Raw genomic sequence first — 22,737 nt, 5'->3', positions numbered from 1 at the left:
AGAGAGCATGGTTCAATCTTACTATTTTATCCAATCTGACTGTATCTACATTTTATGTGGGAGGTTTAGATCCTATGTATTTAATGTGACTTTTATATGGTTGACTTGAAATCTGCCATTTACTAGTTATTTTCTGATTGTTTAAACTATTCTTTGTTTCTCTACCCATCTTTTTCTGCCTTTTGAATAAATCGGGTAGTTTTTATTGCTCTCATTTATCTGCATTAGTGGCTTATTAGTTATACCTCTTTTAAAAAAAATTAGTTGTTACCCTATGGTTTGTAATACATATCTTTAACTTATCACAATTTACCTTTAAATGCTATATTATATCACACATAGTTTAATAACCTTGTAATTGCATACTTTAATACTTCTCTCCCATCCTGGGGAGCAGTTAGAACAGAATCACTTATCAGTTAAATTCACTGACTTATATGGGTGTGGCTCATGACAACCACCCAAAATTACAATAGTAACATCAAAGGTCACTGATCACAAATCACTCTAACAAATATAGTAATAATGACAAGTTCGAAATATTCAAAGAATTAACAAAGTGTGACAACAGAGAAATGAAGTAAGTGAATGCTGTTTGAGAAATGGCCCCAAATGACTTGCTCGACATAGGGTTGCCATAGACCTTCAAATTGTTTGTTTGTTTTTTAAAGGGGCACTGTGCAAAATGCACAGTGTGAAAAAGCAAAGAACAATAAAATAAGATGTTTGTATTGATACCTATTTTGTTTGTACATATATACATTAGAAACCCCACTATATAGTGTTTTTTTACTTTAGACACTCAATTTTCTTTAAAAATAGGAGGAAAACATTTAATATTTACTTTCACTTTTATTTTTTCAGTTTTATCTTTTCGGGTAGATTAAAATTTTTGTCTAATGTTGTGCACATTCTGCCTGAAAAACTTTTTAGACATTTTTTTGCATAACAGTTTTGCCGTCAATGAATTCTCTCTCAGCTCTTTATTTGTTTGAAAATTTCTTTACTTCGCTTTAACTATTGAAAGATTTTTCACTGGGTATAGAATTCTGATTTGACAGGGTTGTTGTTTTTTCCCCTTGCAGTGCTTCAAATATATTCTTCCATTGTCTTCTAGCTTTGTGGTTTTGAATAAGAAATCTGCTATATTCTTATTTTTGCTATTTCAAATATAAATATTTTCTTTTTTTTTTTCTTTTTCTTTTGGCTGCCTTCAAGAAGTTCTCTTTTTCTTAGATAAATTTTAGCAACTTTGCTATTAGGTGGGTATTTTTGTTTCGTTGTCTTAGCTAGGGTTCTCTAAATGTCATAGATTTGTGGCATGCTGTCAATATTTTTGGAAAATTCTCAGTCATTACTGTTTAAATATTTCTTTTACCCTGTTTTTTATGTCTTTTTCTGTGATTCTTATTACACTTATGTTAGACCGTTTGCTATTTTCTCTCAACTCTTGTGTGTTCTTTGTATCTTTGTTTTAGTTTTTATAATTTTTATTGAAGTACAAGTTTACTGAGGCTTTCTTGAAATAATTTTTCTTCTTTGTCATTGTGTTATTATTCTGAGCTTTTTCAGTTTACTCTGTATAATTTCTATTTCTCTGCACAATTCATAACATCTGTTCATGGATAATATTCACCTTTTACCTAGATTGTTTAATATAGTTATCATAGTTGTTTTAAAGTCCCTGTTTGATAGTTCTAACATGTGAGTCACTTATGAGTATTGTTCTGTGGATGATTTATCTTTTGACAGTGGGTTTTTTCCTCCTTTTTTTAAATGTACCTCTTAATTTTTATTGAATGCTGGATGTTGTGTGTACAAAAATAGTAGATACTGAGATTAACAGTATTTAGTCTGTGGAAATAAGCATACTTCATTTTATTTCAGGCAGTTAGTATGGTGGAGGTCTAATCTAGTTATAAGAAAGTTTATATTAGCTGTTAATTTTATTTCGTGCAGTAGTCTTCAAAATCTCTTAGTAGTGAGCTGTTCTTACCTTGTGTTTGGAATAGGTGTGCTAAAGGACTCTTGTTTTCTTTTTTATACTCTTGCTTTCTTTTCAGCCTTTAGCCATCCGAGCATACCTGCAAAGGGATTCTCTCCATATTCTTGCTCCTCTCCCAGTAGTACACTACTGCTGATAAAGGCCATGCAGAGGCTCCATCACTCTTACTATTAGTCTGTGGAGCAGAACACCATTTCTAATCATTCTATTGCTAAATAGAGAAAATCAAATATAGTAGATTAAGTAATTTTCCTTTGGTTTTACCTTTATTATAGTTTGCTCTATGTGATTAAAGTCTTATATTGATTTATTAAATAATTGAAGTTCTATCTTATTAATTATACTTGAGATATATTATTGTTAGTGATCTGAAAACTAATTTCAGTGAGGAGTATAAAATCTGAATATATAGTAAAAGCTTACTTAACATGCCAAATACTCTTTTTTTCTCTTCTTTTTTTTTCCTTTCTTTTTTTTTGATAGAGAGAGAGAGGAACATCAAGCTGTTCCTGTGTGTGCCCTGACCAGGGAATCTAACCGGCAACCTCTGCCCTCTGGGACGATGCTCCAACCAACCAAGCGTTCCAGCCAGGGCTTAATTTTTATTAATTTTTAGAGAGACAGAGAGAGGAAAGACAGAGAGGGGAGAGGAAAGGGATGTATTCATTTGTTGTTCCACTCAGTCATGCATTCTTTAGTTGCTTCCTCTGTGTGCCCTGATTGGGGATTGAACCTACAACCTTGTTGTTCAGGATGACACTCTTAACTGTCTGAGCTAACCAGCCAAGGCCACTCATTTTTACTTTTAAAAAATATGAAAATTGACTATTTCACATTGTTTATGTGAAGGAGGGTTAGTTTCCTAGAGATAAGTGACAATGTACCAGAAACTGGGTGGATTAAAACAGAAATTTATTGTTTTACGATTATGGAGGCTGCGAGTCCAAAATCAAGTTATCAAACAGAGTCATGCTCCCTCTGTATCCTTTAGATCAGTGGTCCCCAACCCCCGGGCCGCGGACTGGTACTGGTCCATGGGCCATTTGGTACCGGTCCGCAGAGAAAGAATAAATAACTTACATTATTTCCGTTTTATTTATATTTAAGTCTGAACGATGTTTTATTTTTTAAAAATGACCAAATTCCCTCTGTTACATCCGTCTAAGACTCACTCTTGACGCTTGTCTTGGTCACATGATACATTTATCCATCCCACCCTAAAGGCCAGTCTGTGAAAATATTTTCTGACATTAAATCGGTCCGTGGCCCAAAAATGGTTGGGGACCACTGCAGTAGATGAGGAGACTTTTTTTTTTAATTTTAATTTGTTGTGTTAACATGGATTCAAGTGTCCCACTCAATATAACTCCCTCACCCCACCACCTTGTCCCCCATTATCTTCCCTTGGCCTCCCTTCCCCTACACCTTCCTCCCTTCCCTTTGGGATTTACTGTCCTGTAACCTGTATCTGTGTGTTATGGATATATAATTTTACTAATCCCTTCACCTTCTCTGATCCCATCCCATCATCCCCCTTCTCTCTGACAGCTGTTTCTCTGCTGCCTGTGACCCCACTTCTGCCTCTATTCTGTTCCTCAGTTCACCATGTTCATTAGATTTTACATATAAGTGAGATCATAGGATAGTTGTCTTTCTCTGCCTGGCTTATTTCACTTAGCATAATAGTCTCCAGGTCCATCCATGCCATCGCAAAGGTAAGATTTTCTTTTTCATGGCCCCATAATATTCCATTGTATATCTGTACCACTGTTTTTTAATCCACTTGTCCACTGACAGACACTTGGGCTGTTTCCAGATCTTGGCTATTGTAATCAATGCTGCAATAAACATGAGGATGCATATCTTCTTTTGAATCAGTGATTTGGTATTCTTAGGATATATTTCTAAAAGTGGTATAGCTGGGTCAAAGGAAAGTTCCATTTTTAATTTTTTGAGGAATCTCCATACTGTTTTCCACAGTGGCTGCACCAGTCTGCATTCCCACCAGCAGTGCAGGAGGGTTCCCTTTTCTCCACATCCTCGCCAGCACTTGTGTGATTTGTTAATGAGCGCCATTCTGACAGGTGTGAGGTGGTATCTCATTGGTTTTAATTTGCATTTCTCTGATAATTAGTAAAGTTGAACATTTTTTCATATGTCTATTGGCCATCTGTATGTCCTCTTTGGAGAAGTGTCTATTCAGTTCTATTGCCCATTTTTTAATTGGATTGTTTACCTTTCTGGTATTGAGTTTTAGAAGTTCTTTATAAATTTTTATTATTAACCCCTTATCAGATATATTGGCGAATATGTTCTCCCATTGTGTGGTTTGTCTTTTTATTTTATTTATGGTGTCCATTTTGAGTTTATTTTTGTGAGTGGTGTAATTTCGTGGTCTAGTTTGTTTTTTGCATGTACCTGTCCAGTTTTCCCAACATCATTTACTCAAGAGACTATTTTACTCCATTGTATGCTCTTACCTCCTTTGTCAAATATCATTTTGTCCATAATGGTGTGGGTTTATTTCCGGGTTCTCTGTTCTGTTCCATTGATCTATATGCCTGTTCTTATGCCAGTACCAAGCTGTTTAGATTACTATAGCCTGTACTATAACTTGATATCAGCAAGTGTGATATGTCCCACTTTATTCCTTTATTTTCAAGGTTGCTGAGGCTATTTGTGTTCTTTTTTGGTTCCATATAAATTTCTGGAATATGTGTTCTATATCTTTGAAGTATGTCATTGGTATTTTAATAGGAACTGTATTGAATTTATAGATTGCTTTGGGTAATATAGACATTTTAGTGATGTTTATTCTTCCTAGCCATGGACACAGTATATGCTTCCACTTCTTTGTATCTTCCTTGATTTCTTTTTTCAATGTCTTATAATTTTCTGAGTACAAGTCTTTTACCTCCTTGGTTAAATTTACTGTTAGGTATTTTATTTTTTTGGTTGCAATAGTGCAGGGGATTATTTCCTTTATTTCTCTTTCAGACCGTTCATTGTTGGTGTATAAAAATGCCACTGATTTCTGAATATTAATTTTATATCCTATCACCTTGTCAAATTCATTTATCAAGTCTAGTAGTTTTTTGACTGAGACTTCAAGGTTTTCTATGTACAGTATTATGTCATCAGCAATTATGATAGTTTCACTTCTTCTTTTCCAATTTGAATGTCTTTTATTTCTTCTTTTTGTGTAATTGCTGTTACTAGAGCTTCCAAACTATGTTGAATAAGAGTGATGAAAGGGGGCACCCCTGCCTTGTTTCTGATCTCAAGAAGATAGCTTTTAATTTTTTTCCATTGAGTATGGTGTTGGCTGTGGGTTTATCATGTATGGCCTTTATCATGTTGAGATATGTTCCCTGTATTCCCACTTTGCTGAGAGTTTTGATCATAAATGGGTGTTGGTTTTTATCAAATACTCTGTATCTGTTGATATAATTATGTGATTTTTATCCTTCCTTTTGTTTATGTGATGAATCACATTGTTTGACTTGCGAATATTGTACCAGCGTTGCCTCCTCGGAATAAGTCTCACTTGATCATGATATATGACTTTTTTTTTTATAAATAAATTTTTATTTTAATGGGGTGACATCAATAAATCAGGGTACATATATTCAAAGAAAACATGTCCAGGTTATCTTGTCATTCAATTATGTTGCATACCCATCACCCAAAGTCAGATCGTCCTCCGTCACCCTCTATCCAGTTTTCTTTGTACCCCTCCTCCTCCCCCTCCTCCTCTCTCCCCACCCCCCCGTAACCACCCCACTCCTGTCCATGTCTCTTAGTCCCGTTTTTATGTCCCACCAATGTATGGAATCCTGCAGTTCTTGTTTTTTTCTGATTCACTTATTTCACTCCGCATAATGTTATCAAGATTCCACTATTCTGCTGTAAGTGATCCGATGTCATCATTTCTTCTAGCTGAATAGTATACCATGGTGTATATGTGCCCCATATTCTTTATCCAGTCTTCTATTTTTTTTTACAGTGATTAAAAGCCCCTAAGCATACTCTTGGCTAATACAGCAAGAATCCATAAAAGAGTAGTGTCCTTAACATGTTCACCAAGTCCAAGTTGGCCCCATCACCATGCCAAATTCCTGAAAAATGCAACCCAACCACAGTTCAGTCTGTTAGGAGCTGTCACAGGGAGCAGGAGTCCAGGAAAAGTCCACATCCAGGAAAAGTCCTCATGGCACTGGAATTGTTGTATGACTTTTTTAATGTATTGCTGGATCCGGCTTGCTAATATTTTGTTGAAAATTTTAGCATCTATTTCATCAGGGATATTGGTCCATAGTTTTCTTTCTTTGTAGTGTCCTTACCTGGTTTTGGAATGAGGGTAATGCTTGTCTCAAAAAAGGAGCTTGGAAGTCTTCTGTCCTTTTGAAATTTTTGAAATAGCTTGAGAAGGATAGGTATTAGTTCTTCTTTGAATATTTGGTAAAATTCGCCCGTGAAGCTCTTCAGTTAGGACTTTTGTTTGCTGGGAGTTTTTTGATAACTGCTTCAATTTCATTTGTTGTAATCGGTCTGTTGAGGTTTTCTGATTCTTCCAGATTGAGTCTTGGAAGATTGTATGTTTCTAGGAATTTACCCATTTCACTTAGGTTGTGCAATTATTTTGCATATAGATATTCATAGTATTTACTTACAATCCTTTTATTTCTGTCAGTTGTTACTTCTCCACTTTCTATTTTTATTTGAGGCCTCTCTCTTTTTTTCTTGATGAGTCTGGTTAAAGGTTCATCAATCTTGTTTACCTTTCAAAGAACCAGCTGTTGGTTTCATTGATCTCTTGTATTGTTTTATAGCCTCTATGTCATTTATTTTCACTCTGATCTTTATAGTTTCTTTCCTTCTACTTCCTCTGGGCTTTATTTATTGTTCTTTTTCTAGTTGTTTTAGATACAGGGTTAAGTTTATTTGAGCTTTTTCTTCTTAAGGTATGCCTGTAGTGCTATAAACTTCTCTCGGGACTGCTTTTGCTGTGTCCCATAAATTTTGAGTTATTTTATGTTCATTTTCATTTGTTTCAAGGATTTTTTTATTTCTCCCTTGATCTCATTAACCCATTCATTATTTAATAGCATACTATTTAGCCTCCAAGTGTTTGAATGTTTTTCAGTTTTTCTTTTTTTTTTCTTTTTTTCTTTTTTTATTTTTTTTATTTTTTCAGTTTTTCTATTGTAGTTGATTTCTAGTTTCATGCTATTGTGATCAGAGAAGATGCTTGATATGATTTCAGTCTTCTTAAATTTATTGAGACTTTTCTTGTATCCTAACATGTGGTCTATCCTAGAGAATGTACCCTGAGCACTTGAAAAGAATGTATACTCCTTTGCTTTGGGGTGAAAGTTTCTGAGATATCAATTAAATCCTGTTGATCTAGTATGTCATTTAAGGCCTCTGTTTCTTTGTTAATTTTCTGTCTGGAGGTTCTATCCATTGATGTTAGAGGGATATTAAAATCCCCTACTATTATAGTATTGCTATAATAGTTGATCTCGCCCTTTATGTCCATCAAAATCTGCTTTATATATTTTGGTGCTCCTATATTAGGCGCATAAATATTTACAATGGTTATATCATGTTGGATTGCTCCCTTTATCATTATGTAGTGAGCTGCTTTATTCCTTACTGCCTTTGTTTTGAAGTCTATATTGTCAGAAGTATTTCTACCCCAGCTTTTTTCTCATTTCCATTAGCTTGAAATACTTTTTCCATCTGTAACCTGTAGATGAAGAAACTTTTTTTTTTTTTTTTTGCTTCTTTCCAACTTCTAGTGGCTTTAGGAGTTACTTGATTTTGGCATCAAACTAATCTCTGCCTGTCTTTATGTGCCTTATTATTCCCTTTGCATTTTCATATCTTCACAGGACATTCTTCCCTCTGTATCTCTCTTTTCTTATAAGGATACCTACCAGTCCTATTGTTTTAAGATCCCACTCTACTTCAGTATGACTTCATCTTAACTACAGTCCTGCACCACTAAACGGGTATGCGTTCTGTGAAATACTGTATGTCGATAGGTGGTGATGTTGCGCTAACATGGAGTGTACACAAACCTAGATGGTATAGCCTACTATTGTAATTGCATCTGCTATACTTTTACACAGTCAGCAACATAGTAGTTTTGTTTACACCAGCATCATCACAAACGTGGGTAATGTGTTGCACTGTGATGTTAACGACGTCACTAGGGGATAGGAATTTTTCAGCTTCATATAATTTTATGGGACCAGTGTTGTATGTGTTCATCAATGAAAACATCATTATGTGGCACATGACTATAATCACTTCTGCGTTGACCATTTTTCCAAGTAAGGTCACATTCAGAGGGACTAGGGGTTAGGATTTGAACAGATACTTTGGTGAGGTTCAATTTGACCCATAATAAACAGGAATAATGTCTGTGTCTCCAAAGCATAACATTTCATACAATTAAGAATATTAAACTAGTGAATCTGAAAGGCAGGCTAAGCATATACTCATGCATAAGTCTATATCCTTAATTTGCGTTTTAACTTTTCAGGAAGAATTTGGGTATTTTATGTTTTTCTAATCATATAAATTTAGGATAACAATTAACTTAAAAATTATACTTTAATGATAAACATTTGTAAACTCTTCCTCATTTGCTGCTTATTTAGAGCATTATTTACACAGAATTCTGATAAAGTTAAATAATTTAATCATTTCTTTTACTTAGTGGGATAGTTTGGGGATTTTCAGTCATATTCTGTTTTTGTTGAGCTTCCTAAGATATCTGAAATTCATAATACATAGTTGGTATACACTGAGAACTAATAGGCTCTTTGAAGTTTAAAATCTAGGATTCTAGTCTCTCAGCTATAGTTTGATATGGACTAAAAAGGACTCAGAATAGTATTTGTGACTCTACATTTAAAATGAGTCTAATTTATGTTGCATATTGTTTTGAACTTCTTGCCCAGAATATATACATGTTCTAATTCTATCATAATAAAGTATTTCCTCTTAGAGGTTAAAAAGTGGCAGAACGGGCCCGACCTGTGGTGGTGCAGTGGATGAAGCATTGACCCGAATGCTGAGCTTGCTGGTTTGAAACCTTGGGCTTGCCTGGTCAAGGCACATATGGGAATTGATACATCCTGCTCCTCCCCCCCCCTTCTCTCTCTCTCTAAAAACAAATCAATAAAATCTAAAAAACTAAAAATTAAGAAAAAAAGTGGCAGAGTAGTAGAGCGTAAAGGAAAAACCATGAGGAGCTTGATTACAATACACTTTATCATGGCACCTTAGGAACGCTGTCACTGTGCAAACTAATACTAGTAAGGACTTAAGTTGTAATTGTTTTGACTGTAAGCATCTACTCTGAATACTTTTCCGTTCACTAAGAAGGAACACATCAACCATTATTACTTCTAGACAGCATAATTTTTCAGAACTCAAGAAAGTATTCATAACTCAGCTTTATAGCTTAGCTTATAAAAAAGAATTTGTTTCATTTTCCATTAGTCTTTATAGTCTTTAATAATAGATACTTGGGAAAAATAAAAATAAGTGCCTGCTTTATAATGATTAACGATTGGAGAGCTTACACAGCAAAATTATAGCGTTTATTTTAATCTGTTTTAAAAAACCCACAAACAACATACTGCTTCCTGTGTGCACAGCAAGAACACCGTAGAAACAGAGGTGAGAAAGGAACGTCAGATCTGAAAGGACGCTCATCAGTCATCTCCCTTTTCCAGATCAGGAAACTGACGTCAGCAGTTAAGAAGTTTTCTTATGGTCAAACTTAACGAAACCCAAAGCTTTAGGGACTTTTATTATAGTTATTTTATGTCATTACCTCAGTCATCTTACAATTTTTTTAATATTAAACATTTTTACCTTAGCAAAATTCTTAAGTTAACATTTCAAATTTTAGGTAATAAATAAAGTCTAATTGCCGTTCCAACAACCAAGACTAGCTCTAGGATTTCATTATTAAATGTTCTTTCCACACAGGTCTTTAGTGACTTTAGCTTGTGACATCTCAATCTCTTTATTTGAAGAGAAAAGTTTTACCTTCTATTGAAATAAATCTTCTCACTTTCTTTACTTTCCCCTTAATTATCTGTAACTGAACTTAAATTACAATATGAGATAATGGAAGTAATTAGAAAAAGGTGCCTATAGTCCTATGTGTAATAGTGGAGAGGGTAAAAAAAGTGAGAAAGGTTTTATCTTCTGTAGATATCTTCTATTTTGCTCTGAAGTAGGAATCATGGTTTCTGTTAAAAATGCAGAGGTTGGGAAAGGGAGAAACTGAGAAAGTTCTGATGGTTTGGATGGGTCGTCATGGGCAGTGTGACAGGGACCTGTGGAAAGATGGTGCAACACAAGTTAAGGGCTTGTTCATGCTTATAAGGCCTTTAACTTTTGCAAAGTTAAAGAATTGTGTAATTTGTTTATCCTTTACTGTGCTTCTAAATACTGTTCTTTAAAAAGCACCTCCAGGAGTTTTAGAAATTTGCTCAATGAACGGACATGTGACTCTTCATGAGTTTTGATATAAGTATCAAAATTGTATTGTTCTTTGCCTCTTCAAACTCCTATCATATATAAATGGACTTTTGTCTATTAACTTCTGTTTAGTTGCATTTTAGACAGCTGTTGGATAGGTTGGTCTACAATTTTAAAGTTCATGGATACCCTAAAAAGATTTTTTGGGAAGATACTATAAAGACTTTTCAGAGATGAATCCTCAGAAATTGATTCTCAGTTGATACTAATACTGTGCTATTGTCTTGCTGAACTGAGTGGCAAAGGTGTCTTAAGTATACCATTTGTAGTGTTTAGTGAGGAAAGATTGAATTAGAGTTCAGATTTCCCAAGTTTTAATTCAGAATGCTGATATTTAATCATAATTACTTTAAACAAAGTCTGAGTTGAAATGTAAGAAAAAAGAAATGTGGTTTATGTTATCTTAATTCATTTATCAGAGCATTATCCCTAAAGTACATATACAATGAAAGTCATTTGTATGTATCTGCTTAGTGCCTTAGTGTTCATTTTGGCTATCAGTAATTTTAAAAAGCCGTCTTTAATTATGCCAAATACAGTAGCCCTTAATGTAGTGTGGTGTGTGTGTGTGCACACACAGCCAGCATCCTCAATTAATACTTGTAGGGCATTATGTGCAGGATGTTTTTATAAAAGGCAACGAGAGGGAGCCAATGCACGGTCCATGACACTTTAGAATGTTAAAGGTGAACTCTTTATCTGCTAAAACTTTGAAAGCACGAAGGATAATTTATTCAACAGTATCTACACACCCATACTTTTCTCAGTTTCTGAATATTAATTTTTAACATAATTTAGATGAAAGCTGCTTAGTATGATCAGATCCTGCTATTTATTTCTCTTATGGAGTCATAATTTCCTAAGATGCTACGTTGTAATTATCAGCACAGTAACCATTCCTGACATCACAAAGAATGATAATTTCTAGTAGGAAATAAGTAGTTTGACCAAATGAATACATAGGGAACCAAGAGCCTGTTATTGTACAAATGATTAAAGGGTGGGAGGGAAACTGATATCAAATATGTATGTAGGCATATTTTTTAAATAAATTTTTAAATGTGTATTTTATACTGAGAATTTCTGATAATATGAAAAAGGTGATGTTTAAACCACAAAAATGGGAAGTAGCATGAAAGTTAAGAACTATTAATTTGTAGAAATTAGTTATTTTGAAAAATTAATCATAGATAAAATTCACTGTCGCACATTATGGACTTCTTTTCTGTCCAGCACCATGCTGCCTCCCTGATTATCCTTATTCAACTTTTCAAAGGTTTGAGCCTTCTAACTTATCTTCTGGGAAGACTGATGATGATAGAAATAATAATAGCGATACATTTGCTGATGTTATTGTAGGGTTTTCCTGTAAGCATGAATATTAAAAAGTTCCAGAATTGCTCCAGTCATGCTATTACATAGGTTTTATAGCCAGTTTCCACTAACTACTTGGCTCTCTCTCCATTTTTTTTCTTCTAAATTCTAATATCTATGGATGTATCTATTTATCTCTCTCTCACCCTCCTTCCTTAATTTAAATTGTTCTGGGCTTCTTTTTTCATATATATGCTATATACTCTTGATACTAAATTAAGTGCCTTATTGACCATACAGAAAAAGTGACTCTCAGCAAAGACCAGTTCCTGTATATCCTGCAATAGTTTCAACCTCACCCATTAGATTCCCTAAACCTTAAAAACCAAATAATATCCATGTGGTAGTGAAGGAGTGAGCAGCAGGAGCTCACACACTGCTGGAGGAAATGTGCACTGGCTTTGAACCTGTTTGCCATTATCTAGAAAGTGGAAGATGTACAGATCATATGAACCAAAGGTACTGTCTATGCATTGTAAATAATAGCTCAAACCTAGGAACAACCCAAGTAATAATCAGCAAACGAATAGACAAATAATTGTGATGTGTTTATATAGTGAATATTGTACAGCAGGGAAGCATATAACAGAGTGGATAAATTTTAGAAACAATGTTGAGTATAAGAAGGTAGGCAAAAAAGAATAAATCCGACATGACTATATTAGAATAAAGTTCAAAAAAACCAAGCTAAACCATATTGTGGTGGTTAAAACAAAGCAAGTGTGTGGGCGCTCACACACACATACACACATATACATTCAGACTTACTCATTTTCATCCTCAAAGTGAATGCTCTTTTATCAAAATCTAGCCGGAGGCCTCATTCATTCAATAAATATTGAGTGCCTACTATGCACTAGGCACTTGCTACCCATTGGAGAGACAGCCTAGTTGGCGAAACATACAAGTAAATCTGAAATTAGGATATACTGTAATATGCCACAATAGTTCAGTGGTATTTTTAGAGCCTTTTCTTGGGCTTAGTATATAACTTCTACCAATGACATACCAATTTGGTAACTTTTTTGCTTTCTGCCTCTGGCTACTGAAGAGTAATGGACGTGCAGTGTATCTCTTTAGATTTAAAGCCTTGCTCTTACCTAGTGTGAAGAAAGATCATATTTGTACTGGAAACTAGTTTGTGAGACAGGCCGTCATTAAAGAAAGTAGCAGGGCTAAAGAGTTGGTGGGCTGTAGTTTAATCAGTAGTTGGATGCTGCATAATTATGGAAAATAAAGGTATAAATTGTATTTCCAGAGGACTACTCAGGATACTTCAGAATTAGAAGTTACTTATGAAAAGAATTAAAAGCCTAATTTCAAGGATATGAAATTTTGAGGTAAGGAACCTTTTGGAAGTTATTTTCAAGTGAAGAATAACATTACTTATTTTAATAGTTGGTAACATAAATCTATAGAGCTATGTTGACTGGAAAAGTAATATAACTTAGGCAGTGACAGATGTCCTAATACATATTTTAAGTAATTTGTAGGATACCTTTAAAGACTTACTTTTTGCTGATTTTGGTAGAGTAAAAGAACATAGCATTATAACTTATTTCTGTGCCTCCTCAGATTCTTTAAAATATTTTAATAAAATTCTCTTAAGCCTGACCTGTGGTGGCACAGTAGATAAAGCATCGACCTGGAAATGCTGAGGTCACCGGTTCGAAACCCTGGGCTTGCCTGGTCAAGGCACATATGGGAGTTGATGCTTCCTGCTCCTCCCCCTCTTCTCTCTCTCTCTCTCTCTCTCTCTCTCTCTCTCTCTCTTTCTCTCAAATGAATAAATAAAATTTTAAAAAACCCTTTAATCTTAATTTTCTGGCTAATTGGTGAAAAGACGGGAGGGAGGGAGAAAAGGTGGGTAATAAGTATTCTTATAGAGATGGTTATTATTTTTTCAACTCAGGATCTCTTATTATTATTGTATGTGCTTTGCATTTCTTCCTAGATTTGGGAACAATGTAATTCCTAATATAGAGCTTGAGTTTATCCTCCTTAACCAACTCTTAATAACACGAGTGAAGAGTTATGTTATAGGAAGGGAATGGAAGAAGGAAATGAAGAAAAACACTGTGGCTCTGAAACACAAATAGCAGTTTGCCTTCTAATTGTCTTATTTATTGCATTATTAAATTAGGTAAAAAAAATTTGTTGCATAACCTTTGTGATAAATTTTTTTGAGGTGAATTTTTAAATACTGAATAGCTGAGTATTGAGAGGGAGCCAGATTAGCTTTTAAAATTCACTGCAGATAGACTCTGCGTACTTTCTAAGCCTTAGTTTTCTAGCACATGAAATTAAAGCTTAGGTAACTATTTTATAAGATTTCTAAATCTTAAGCATACATGGCTTTTATTTTGAAAGCCCACATTTACTCAGCAATTAGAATCAAAAACTATTTGAGCTTTTCATTTTTTAAGGATAGGATATACTGTATATTCTTATTACTGAAAGTTGGAACATTTAGGTTCATAATCTTAACATTCAGTTTTCTCTGACATCATTCAATTACAAATTACCCAACAATTTAGATAGTGTACGTATTTATTAAAAAGTAAAACTTTGGAAATTAAATATCTAAATGAAATATAATCAACTTTCTTGGGTAGTCCATCTGTTCACCCCTAGCAATTAATATTCTGTGATCTTATTAGCTGATTACCAGAGAGCCCTGTTCTACATCTATATAACAATACAATAAAGCTAAGTGGACATGAACTAGTGAATAAAACTCTTCACCTTAGTACAGATTTTGTTAAAATGTTCAAAATTATAAAGCAAGTATTTATGAGGTACTGCTATGTAAGTTGTGTGTATATGTGTGTATGTACTACAAGAAATGATATGTATTGTTTCACTGTCTAATATGAATGATTTGGCAATGATTATATAAAGATATGACCTTGGTTTCAGTTCTTTCACTAGAAAAATACAAATCTTTACTAACTTGATAGCCATAATTCCTTTGTGAGCCATTTCATTTTCTGATTCTTTCTTTACACTTCTATAGTTGCACTGTCCAGTTTGACAAGCCACTAGCCAGATTTGGCTCTTTAAGCAATTAAAATGTAGCTAGTCTGAATTGACATGTAGCTATAAGTGTAAAATACATTCATATTTATTACAAATAAAATATGAAATATTTTATTAATATGTATTATGTTGATTGCATGTTGGGATGATCATATTTTAGAGATATTGGATTGAATAAAATATATTACCAAAATTAATTTTTTACTTGTTTTTATATTTTAACGTGACTACTAAATTGTATATGCAACTTGCATTTATGGCTCTCATTTCTGTTGAACAACACTTTTCCTGGAGACTGCTGTATTTTATATAAGGAAGTCAGATTTAGACATTTTTTTCATCTCTTCCTATTCCTGTGTTCAAGGATTAGAAAGTATTCTAATGCTTTTTATATATTCCAACAGTTAATTGACATCTGATCTGGTCTATATAACAGAATGTATGTTCGACCATTATTTGACCACTGGTTGTAATGTTGAAGTATATTGGTGTGTTCTAGATTGGAAAGAATAAGGAAAAATAAAATACAAATAATCAAGAATTGAAAAAAGGAACTACAGGCTGTAGAAAATGCCATTGAAAAACCCTAGTCCTAATATTTACGCATTATTCATTGTGATCTAGAATTTTACTGTGCCACAAACAGTTTTCTTTGATAATATCTAAGTTTGAAAACTACAGATAGTTATATTTAGTGGTTTACAAGGCAAAAAAAATAAATTTCAGTAGTATATTAGTTCCTATATTTTAGTGTAACTAGGAATTGTCATTTGTGAGAGAGAAGAAAAATTTCATGTTATAGTCATAAATTCCTAAGACACAGAGTTCTTTAAGCTCCTGTTTGATGCCAATACAAATAATCTTTTCTTCTCTTGGAAAGTGATTGTCTCTTTTCCCCATCCCACCCCCATTTCCATGTTTATTTTTGTTTTGTATTTCCAAAGACATATTTAATGCCCTTCTTAGTATTATTATTTTCTATTTACTTACCAAATGAATAACACTGTTACGTTTTGTATTTGAAATTGTAAGGTACATTTCTTTTTTCTTTTATTTTAATTTAACTCTTTGTTTTACAGATGAGGGCAGAAGTGCAGTTGACCAAGCAGGTGGTGCACAGATTGTAATTGACCATTTAAGGTCACTGTGCAGTATAACAGATCCCGCCAATGAGAAGCTCTTGACTGTCTTTTGTGGCATGCTGATGAACTATAGCAATGAGAATGGTAAACAAAATTGAAAACTTGCTTTATCTCTGGGGGAAAAATTAAAAATTATCATTACTATAATACAAACCAAAAACATTTGAAAAAAATTATGAGCAAAGAATTTATAAATGGCATATAAAATTAAGGATTAGTCAACATGAAATTACAATATTTGAACAGCACAAAATAGGCTAATTTATTAAATGGGTCTAGTTTTTGCAGGGTTGCCCATGTTAATCAGTACCCAAAACAAACAAATAATGGTATTGTTTAACATGTCTTGCTATGAGCATTCTAAAAGTAAATTATTGCTTTTTATTAATACCAGGAGCTTTAAAACATAAATACTATCTACATAAGTAAAATTATTTTATCTACATACTAGATTTAGTTTTAAGAATAAAAAAATATTTTAATAAAATTGGGCATTATAAAAAGTTCAGAACAATTGCATATACATGATTTGAGAAATATAATAAATATTAGGTTCTTTTCTCTAACATATTCTTGGAACCTAGCAACAAATGACATGTCAATAATTTTCTCAGATAGCTTATGTGGTTGTCAGATGATTATTAAAACAGTGATACCAAGACTTCGCTATACTTTTAAATGTCGCAAAATTCGTCTATTTATTATTGAATATGGATTACTTTGTGGTCAAATGTTTAAATTCTGTGTAGTATGTTCCTTAGAAATCAGGTCTTTCAGTGGTTTATTTCATAATGGCATTCTAAATTTTAGTTGGTGACAGATATTTTATTTGCATATTGAATATATAATAGTATTCTTTCCTTTCATCTGTTGTAGAAAAATAAGGCCCTTTAAGCATATTTTTAATTTTTTCATTTAGCCCTGGGTCCAAGGAAATATTCCTAATAATTGGAAAAAGAAAAGACAGACATTGATAACCCATGTCTACTGACATCTGGCCTTGGTAGAGACAATAGCAGATGGCAGGGACTGTAGCCGTGGCCCATTGAAATGAGAGAGCCACTACTCTCTCTTCTCTAGTCAGTTGTTTCTATGTGGCAGTTTGTTCAAACACTGCCATATCTTTTCATTTGGGGGTATGGGTAAGCTGGAAATTTAGCTCTTCATGTGACATCCATCTTTTAAATGTTAGATTATACTTACTGTTTTAGCACTTAGAGGCTAAACAGAATGTTTCCTCAGATCATATGCTATCCAAAGGACACAAGCTTTAAACTTGAGTTAAAATTATCAATAATAATAATATCATACATACTTTTTATCCATCAAATGGCTTGCCTATTAAATTCAAGCTGATAACAAATGATAGTCTGTTATATGGTCAGTTACCTCTATTTTTCTTGCCCTCTGGTGGAATCATTTTTGAAAAGAAAATGTCCTAAATATGAAAGGGAAAAACAGAAATGACAAAAATCTGAGTAATCTACAAAATGAATAGCTAGTTCCTTAACAATTTAAATTTGACCCTAAAACACAGGTGTCTGAATTGTATTAAGAAGTCATTGGCCAGCTCATGTTGCTTCCTTTCTCTTCAACTTCATTCAGGCTTGAATACCTGAGAAAACCAGACAAGTGTTAAGTGGGAGAATGGTTTAGAAAGATAAGTGAAAGAAACTAGCCATGAAATTACTGCAGCTTTGGGTATAAAAGAATAGTCTTTTTATGCATTTAAACTAGTTTTTTATCCTTTGAAGAAGCTGTTGGTCAAAAGTCTGTGCAAAGCATATCAAATGATCTTCAAAAACATTGCTAATTCTAATCCATGCAGACTGTGATTGAGTCCATGGTATAGGATATCACACGTGTAGAGAAGAGCATCGAAAAGAGAATGATTAAAAACAGAGTGTGCTGTCAAAATGCACAATGTATGTCTTCTTAGGAATATGTAGATTATTTCTCTGATGTGTATGTATTCCAAGAAATAACTTAGATACTTTGGAAAACTGTATTAACTTTTCATAGAATGCTATTGGAGGCATAGTGTTCTTGTTTAATTCTGAAAGCTGCCGTTTGAATACAACTTGCAAAACTTAGTAGATAAAATAGAAGTGAAGTTATTTGTAATATTTTAAAGGAATGCCAAACGTATTTCTTTCCTCTGCTTCCTTTTGTATTTGTTTTTCATAGGGATCATAGTTTATGAAGGGATTCTTTTTCTCCATAACACTATTTAACTTAAAATTTATCCCTTTTTTTTGTTTTGTTAATTATTAAGCATCTTTGTTTTGTGTGTCAATTACTACTTACACTTTCTTAAAATATACATTTAAAGAATTTCTAACTGAAATACTAGGTCTTCTTGGCTAACTTTAGATCATTTGGTATTGATCCTGTTCACCTAGTCCTAGATGATTCAGTGAGACAAAAAACAATAGAGCTTTTTGAAACTCGGAAGTCAGGTTTTATTAACACTGATAAGATAAACAAAGTTCCTTGTTATATGTATTTACTGTTGAACTTTAGTATACAAGCCTCTGCTACTTTCTGAGTATAATAGTTGGATGGTATATACCACCTTGTTACTCTAGCAGATAAATGAACTCTACCCATGGACCCAGTAACTTCAAGCCTTATTTATAGGACTGTTTAGCTCACAGATAGGTGAGAAGAAGGGAGTTCATGAGGCATACTTCTTCATGCGCCCTTACTGGGATCTACCTGAGCCAGTGCTCTGCCTATCCGGGATCATGCTCACAACTGAGCTGTTTTTAGCATCTGAGGCTGCTGCAGTTGGACCAACCAAGCTATCCTTGGTGCCCAGGGACAGACTTGAACCAATCGAGCCACTGGTTGCAGGAGGGGAAGAGGGAGAGAAGGGGGAGAGGGAGGGAGGTGAGAAGCAGGTGGTCACTTATCTTTTGTGCCCTGACCAGAAATCAAACCCAGGACATCCATATTGTTGGGCCAGTGCTCTTTCCACTGAGCCAACAGGCCAGAGCCAGAAGTTTTAAATACAAAGATAAGTATTAGAAATGGTCACAAAGCCCCCCCAAAATAATTTCTCTGACAAGAACATTTTCAAATTGTTTATTAGTTCTAAAAGTAGACTGACACTTGACTGAGACTTAGGATATATTGTTTCCTGTCCATATAGTGGACAACCCTGATCATACCGAATTTTAAAATCCATTAAGTAGTGAATAAAACAAGTGTTTTTACACACATGTAAGACATATATTGTGAAAATGCTTATTTATGCAGGTATTTTTGTGCCCTTTGATAAAACTGAGTAAAATTCAAGATTGAGTTTTAAAACTTTTGAACCAGCTCAGGACTATACACTTGTAAGTTATGAGCTGAAATATTCTTTTGTGTCCTTTTTGGTGAAGTAATTAAAACTTTTTATACTCAGGCCTGACCGGGTGGAGGTGCAGTGGATAGAGCATCAGACTGGGATGTAGAGGACCCAGGTTCGAAACCCTGAGGCTACCAGCTTGAGCATTGGCTAACCCGACTTGAGCATAGGCTCACCAGCTTGAGCGTAGGGTCGCTGGCTTGAGCCTGGGATCATAGACACAACCCGATGGTCGCTGGCTTGAAGCCCAAGGTTGCTGACTTGAGCGAGGGGTCACTCGCTCTACTGTAGCTCCCCCCCCCCCCCCCGGTCAAGGCACATACGAGAAAGCAATCACTGAACAACTAAGGTGCTGCAACGAAGAATTGATGCTTCTCATCTCTCTCCCTTCTTGTCTGCCTGTCCCCTCTGTCTGACTTTCTGTCTCTGTCAAAAAACAAACCCAAAACAGAAAAACAACGTTTTATACTCAGGACAGCTAAGTGTGGAATATCTGAATAGAAAATGTTTTAAAATATTTTTATTAAAATTTCTCCTTTTGGGGAAAATTATACCTGTTTTTTAGATAGTAAAACGCTCGAAATAGTCTGGTTATGGCTAGAGAAAAGCGTATTGACAGTTTGACATCCAGTATGACATCCAGTGTATCCAGTACATCCAAAGTGCATTGACATCCTGTGTTTTCTTCATCTGGTTACAACTTTAGTTTTAGTTATTTTATAAACCAGGACTCAAACCTTTTATTGTAGATATTTTTGTCTGATTAATTTCTTGAATATGTTTTCTTAGCTCTGGTTACCCAGTACTAAAACATCAGTGTGAGGACTGAAAATTTTGCTCAAATACCCAGTTTTTTTCAAATATAACACCATTTCACATAGTAGCAGTTTGGGAAATATTTATTGGTTTACTTTTCTGAATACTTAGTATTGTCTAAACTTTTTTAATTAACTGAATCAAAACTTGGAAGAAAAATGTTATTGGGACACGCTTCCTCATTACATAAACTAGAAGCATTGTAAACTCTTGCCCAGTGTGTTAGCTGATATTCTGTGTTCATACATGGCAGTTGCAGAAAGTGGCATTGAAAGAATGCTAGCAGTAAGAGTACTGAGTATGTGGTTAAAAATTTACCATGGGTGATTCACAAACCTGATAAATCTGCATATGTATACTTGAAAGTTGATTGCAGTTTGAAAAGAAACAAACCAATCATTTCAAACAGCGATTTTCAACCTTTTTGATCTCATGACACTCAGAAACTAATTATAAATACTAAAATTCTGTGGCACACCAAAAATGTATATTTTTTGCTGATCTGACAAAAAAATAGATATAATTTTGATTTATTTACGCTTGACAGTTATTGTTGTGTTGGCTGTTGTCATCTTTTTATTTGACCGTCTTAAGGGAAAAGAAATCAATGCCCCTAACTAAATAGTCAGACATTGCATGTTTAAAATTACTTGCACTACACCAGTGTGCTTTGACACTCTGGTTGAAAATCTCTGATCTAAAGCAAACACCAGAATAGTTTAACAACTTGTTAAGGAATCTGTTGGTGGTCACTATTTTTATTATACTACAAGTAACCATAGTTAATCAATAAATATCTTCTCAAAAACTCTGTAATTGAGCCCTGGCTGGTTGGCTCAGTGGTAGAGAGCATGGGCCCAGCATGTGGAAGTCCCAGGTTCGATTCCTGGCCAAGGCACACAGGAGAAGCGACCATTTGCTTCTCCACCCTTCCCCCTCTCCTTTCTCTCTATCTCTCTCTTCTCCTCCCGCAGCCAAGGCTCCATTGGAGCAAAGTTGGCCCGAGCACCAAGGATGGTTCCGTGGCCTCCACCTCAGGCGCTAGAATGGCTCCAGTTACAATGGATCAATGCCCCAGGTGGGCAGAGCATCGCCCCCTGGTGCACATGCCGGGTGGATCCTAGTCGGGTCAGGCGGGAGTCTGTCTCTGTCTCCCTCCTTCTCACTTCAAAAAACAACCCCTCCCCCAAAAAAACTCTGTAATTGAAAGCTACTTTTTCTTAATGTATCTATGCTAGATACATAAAATACAGAGAGAAATCTGTTGTAAATTTCAAGCAAATTAATAGCAATGATAAACATTAAAGCAACAATAGTTATTTATTACATGTTAACTATGCCATAAGAGAGAAACTAGAAATATTCCATAAAAAAAGGAATTAATTTCCTTCTAAAATGAGTAACATAATATGCACAGTCTATGACTGGCTTTTTCATGTGACATATCTTCTATATATTATATATATATATAAATATGATTTTTACAAATAGAGCTGATTTTTCTCTTAATAACTTTCTGTTACTGAATTTCTTTTTTTTGTGGTTCCTGAAATCTGTCCAGGATATTCTCATGGTAATTCTCACAGTTATTTGCTGTGTGGACTTAATAATAACTGCACTGTGTTTGAAAGGAGGCCACCTGTGCGATTTAGGAAATCTACCTCACAGGATATGTTATTGGAGCATAACAATTGAATTTAAATAATAAGTCTGATAACTTAAATTCAGTTGTTGAAAATAAGCCTGTAAAGTATTTTCTCTTTGCTAAAGATCACTTAATATGTAATTAATTTCACTTCAACCAATAGCAACAATTTCACTTTTCTGATCATACAATTATTTCTTTTCCTAGTGAACTCAGTCCAGTAACTTGACTTACTTGTTTTTTTCTTCCTACTTAAAATAGGAAAAAGAGTAATTATATACAGGGTGGGACAAAAGTAGGTTTACAATAGTGAATACATGAAACTGTTTACTCTTGTGTTATTATTTATTAATTATTGTATTATTTTACATACAAAGACCTATAAACCTACTTTTGCCCAACTCTATAGCAATATGATTAAAAATTAAAAAGCACTGTGGCCCTGAGTATCTTCTTATGTTTTGATATTGTTTGATTACAGGTAAAAAAGAACATTTCCTAAATGTTAGATGTTTAAAAATTATTTCCTTTGCATGAGTGAGGAACTGTTTCCACAGTTCACTTACTATAAGTACAAGCTAATTCCATGTTTCCCAAATACTAAAAACATTTTACCTCATGTTAAGGGAAACAAAAAATTCAAAATGTAATATTTTAGGGCCTGGCCAGTTGGCTAAATGGTAGAGTGTCTGCCCAGTGTGTGGAAGTCCCGAGTTCAATTACCGGTCAGGGCACATAGGAGAAGCACCCATCTGCTTCTCCACCCTTCCCCTTCTCCTTTCTCTCTATC

The 22,737-nt window shown here is 34.3% G+C and overlaps 1 protein-coding gene across 7 annotated transcripts in view; it reads left to right on the top strand.

Annotated features, from left to right (window-relative positions):
* Positions 1–22,737, top strand: part of RAP1GDS1 (Rap1 GTPase-GDP dissociation stimulator 1) — a 151,130-nt gene that overhangs the window by 75,756 nt on the left and 52,637 nt on the right. For 6 of the 7 annotated variants that reach the window (XR_010731920.1, XM_066280254.1, XM_066280255.1 and 3 more), the window contains one exon: positions 16,069–16,215. The exons of the other annotated variant lie outside the window; for it this stretch is intronic. Coding sequence is in view for 5 of the 6 variants with exons in the window: in XM_066280254.1 (XP_066136351.1) it covers positions 16,069–16,215 (147 nt within the window). In the remaining variant the exon portion in view is untranslated. The remainder of the gene's footprint in view (positions 1–16,068; positions 16,216–22,737) is intronic. 7 annotated transcript variants of the gene reach the window in all.

The sequence above is a fragment of the Saccopteryx bilineata genome, chromosome 5, assembly GCF_036850765.1.
Source record: "Saccopteryx bilineata isolate mSacBil1 chromosome 5, mSacBil1_pri_phased_curated, whole genome shotgun sequence".
In the NCBI taxonomy this organism is placed as follows: domain Eukaryota; kingdom Metazoa; phylum Chordata; class Mammalia; order Chiroptera; family Emballonuridae; genus Saccopteryx; species Saccopteryx bilineata.
This window is presented reverse-complemented; position numbering and strand designations above follow the sequence as displayed.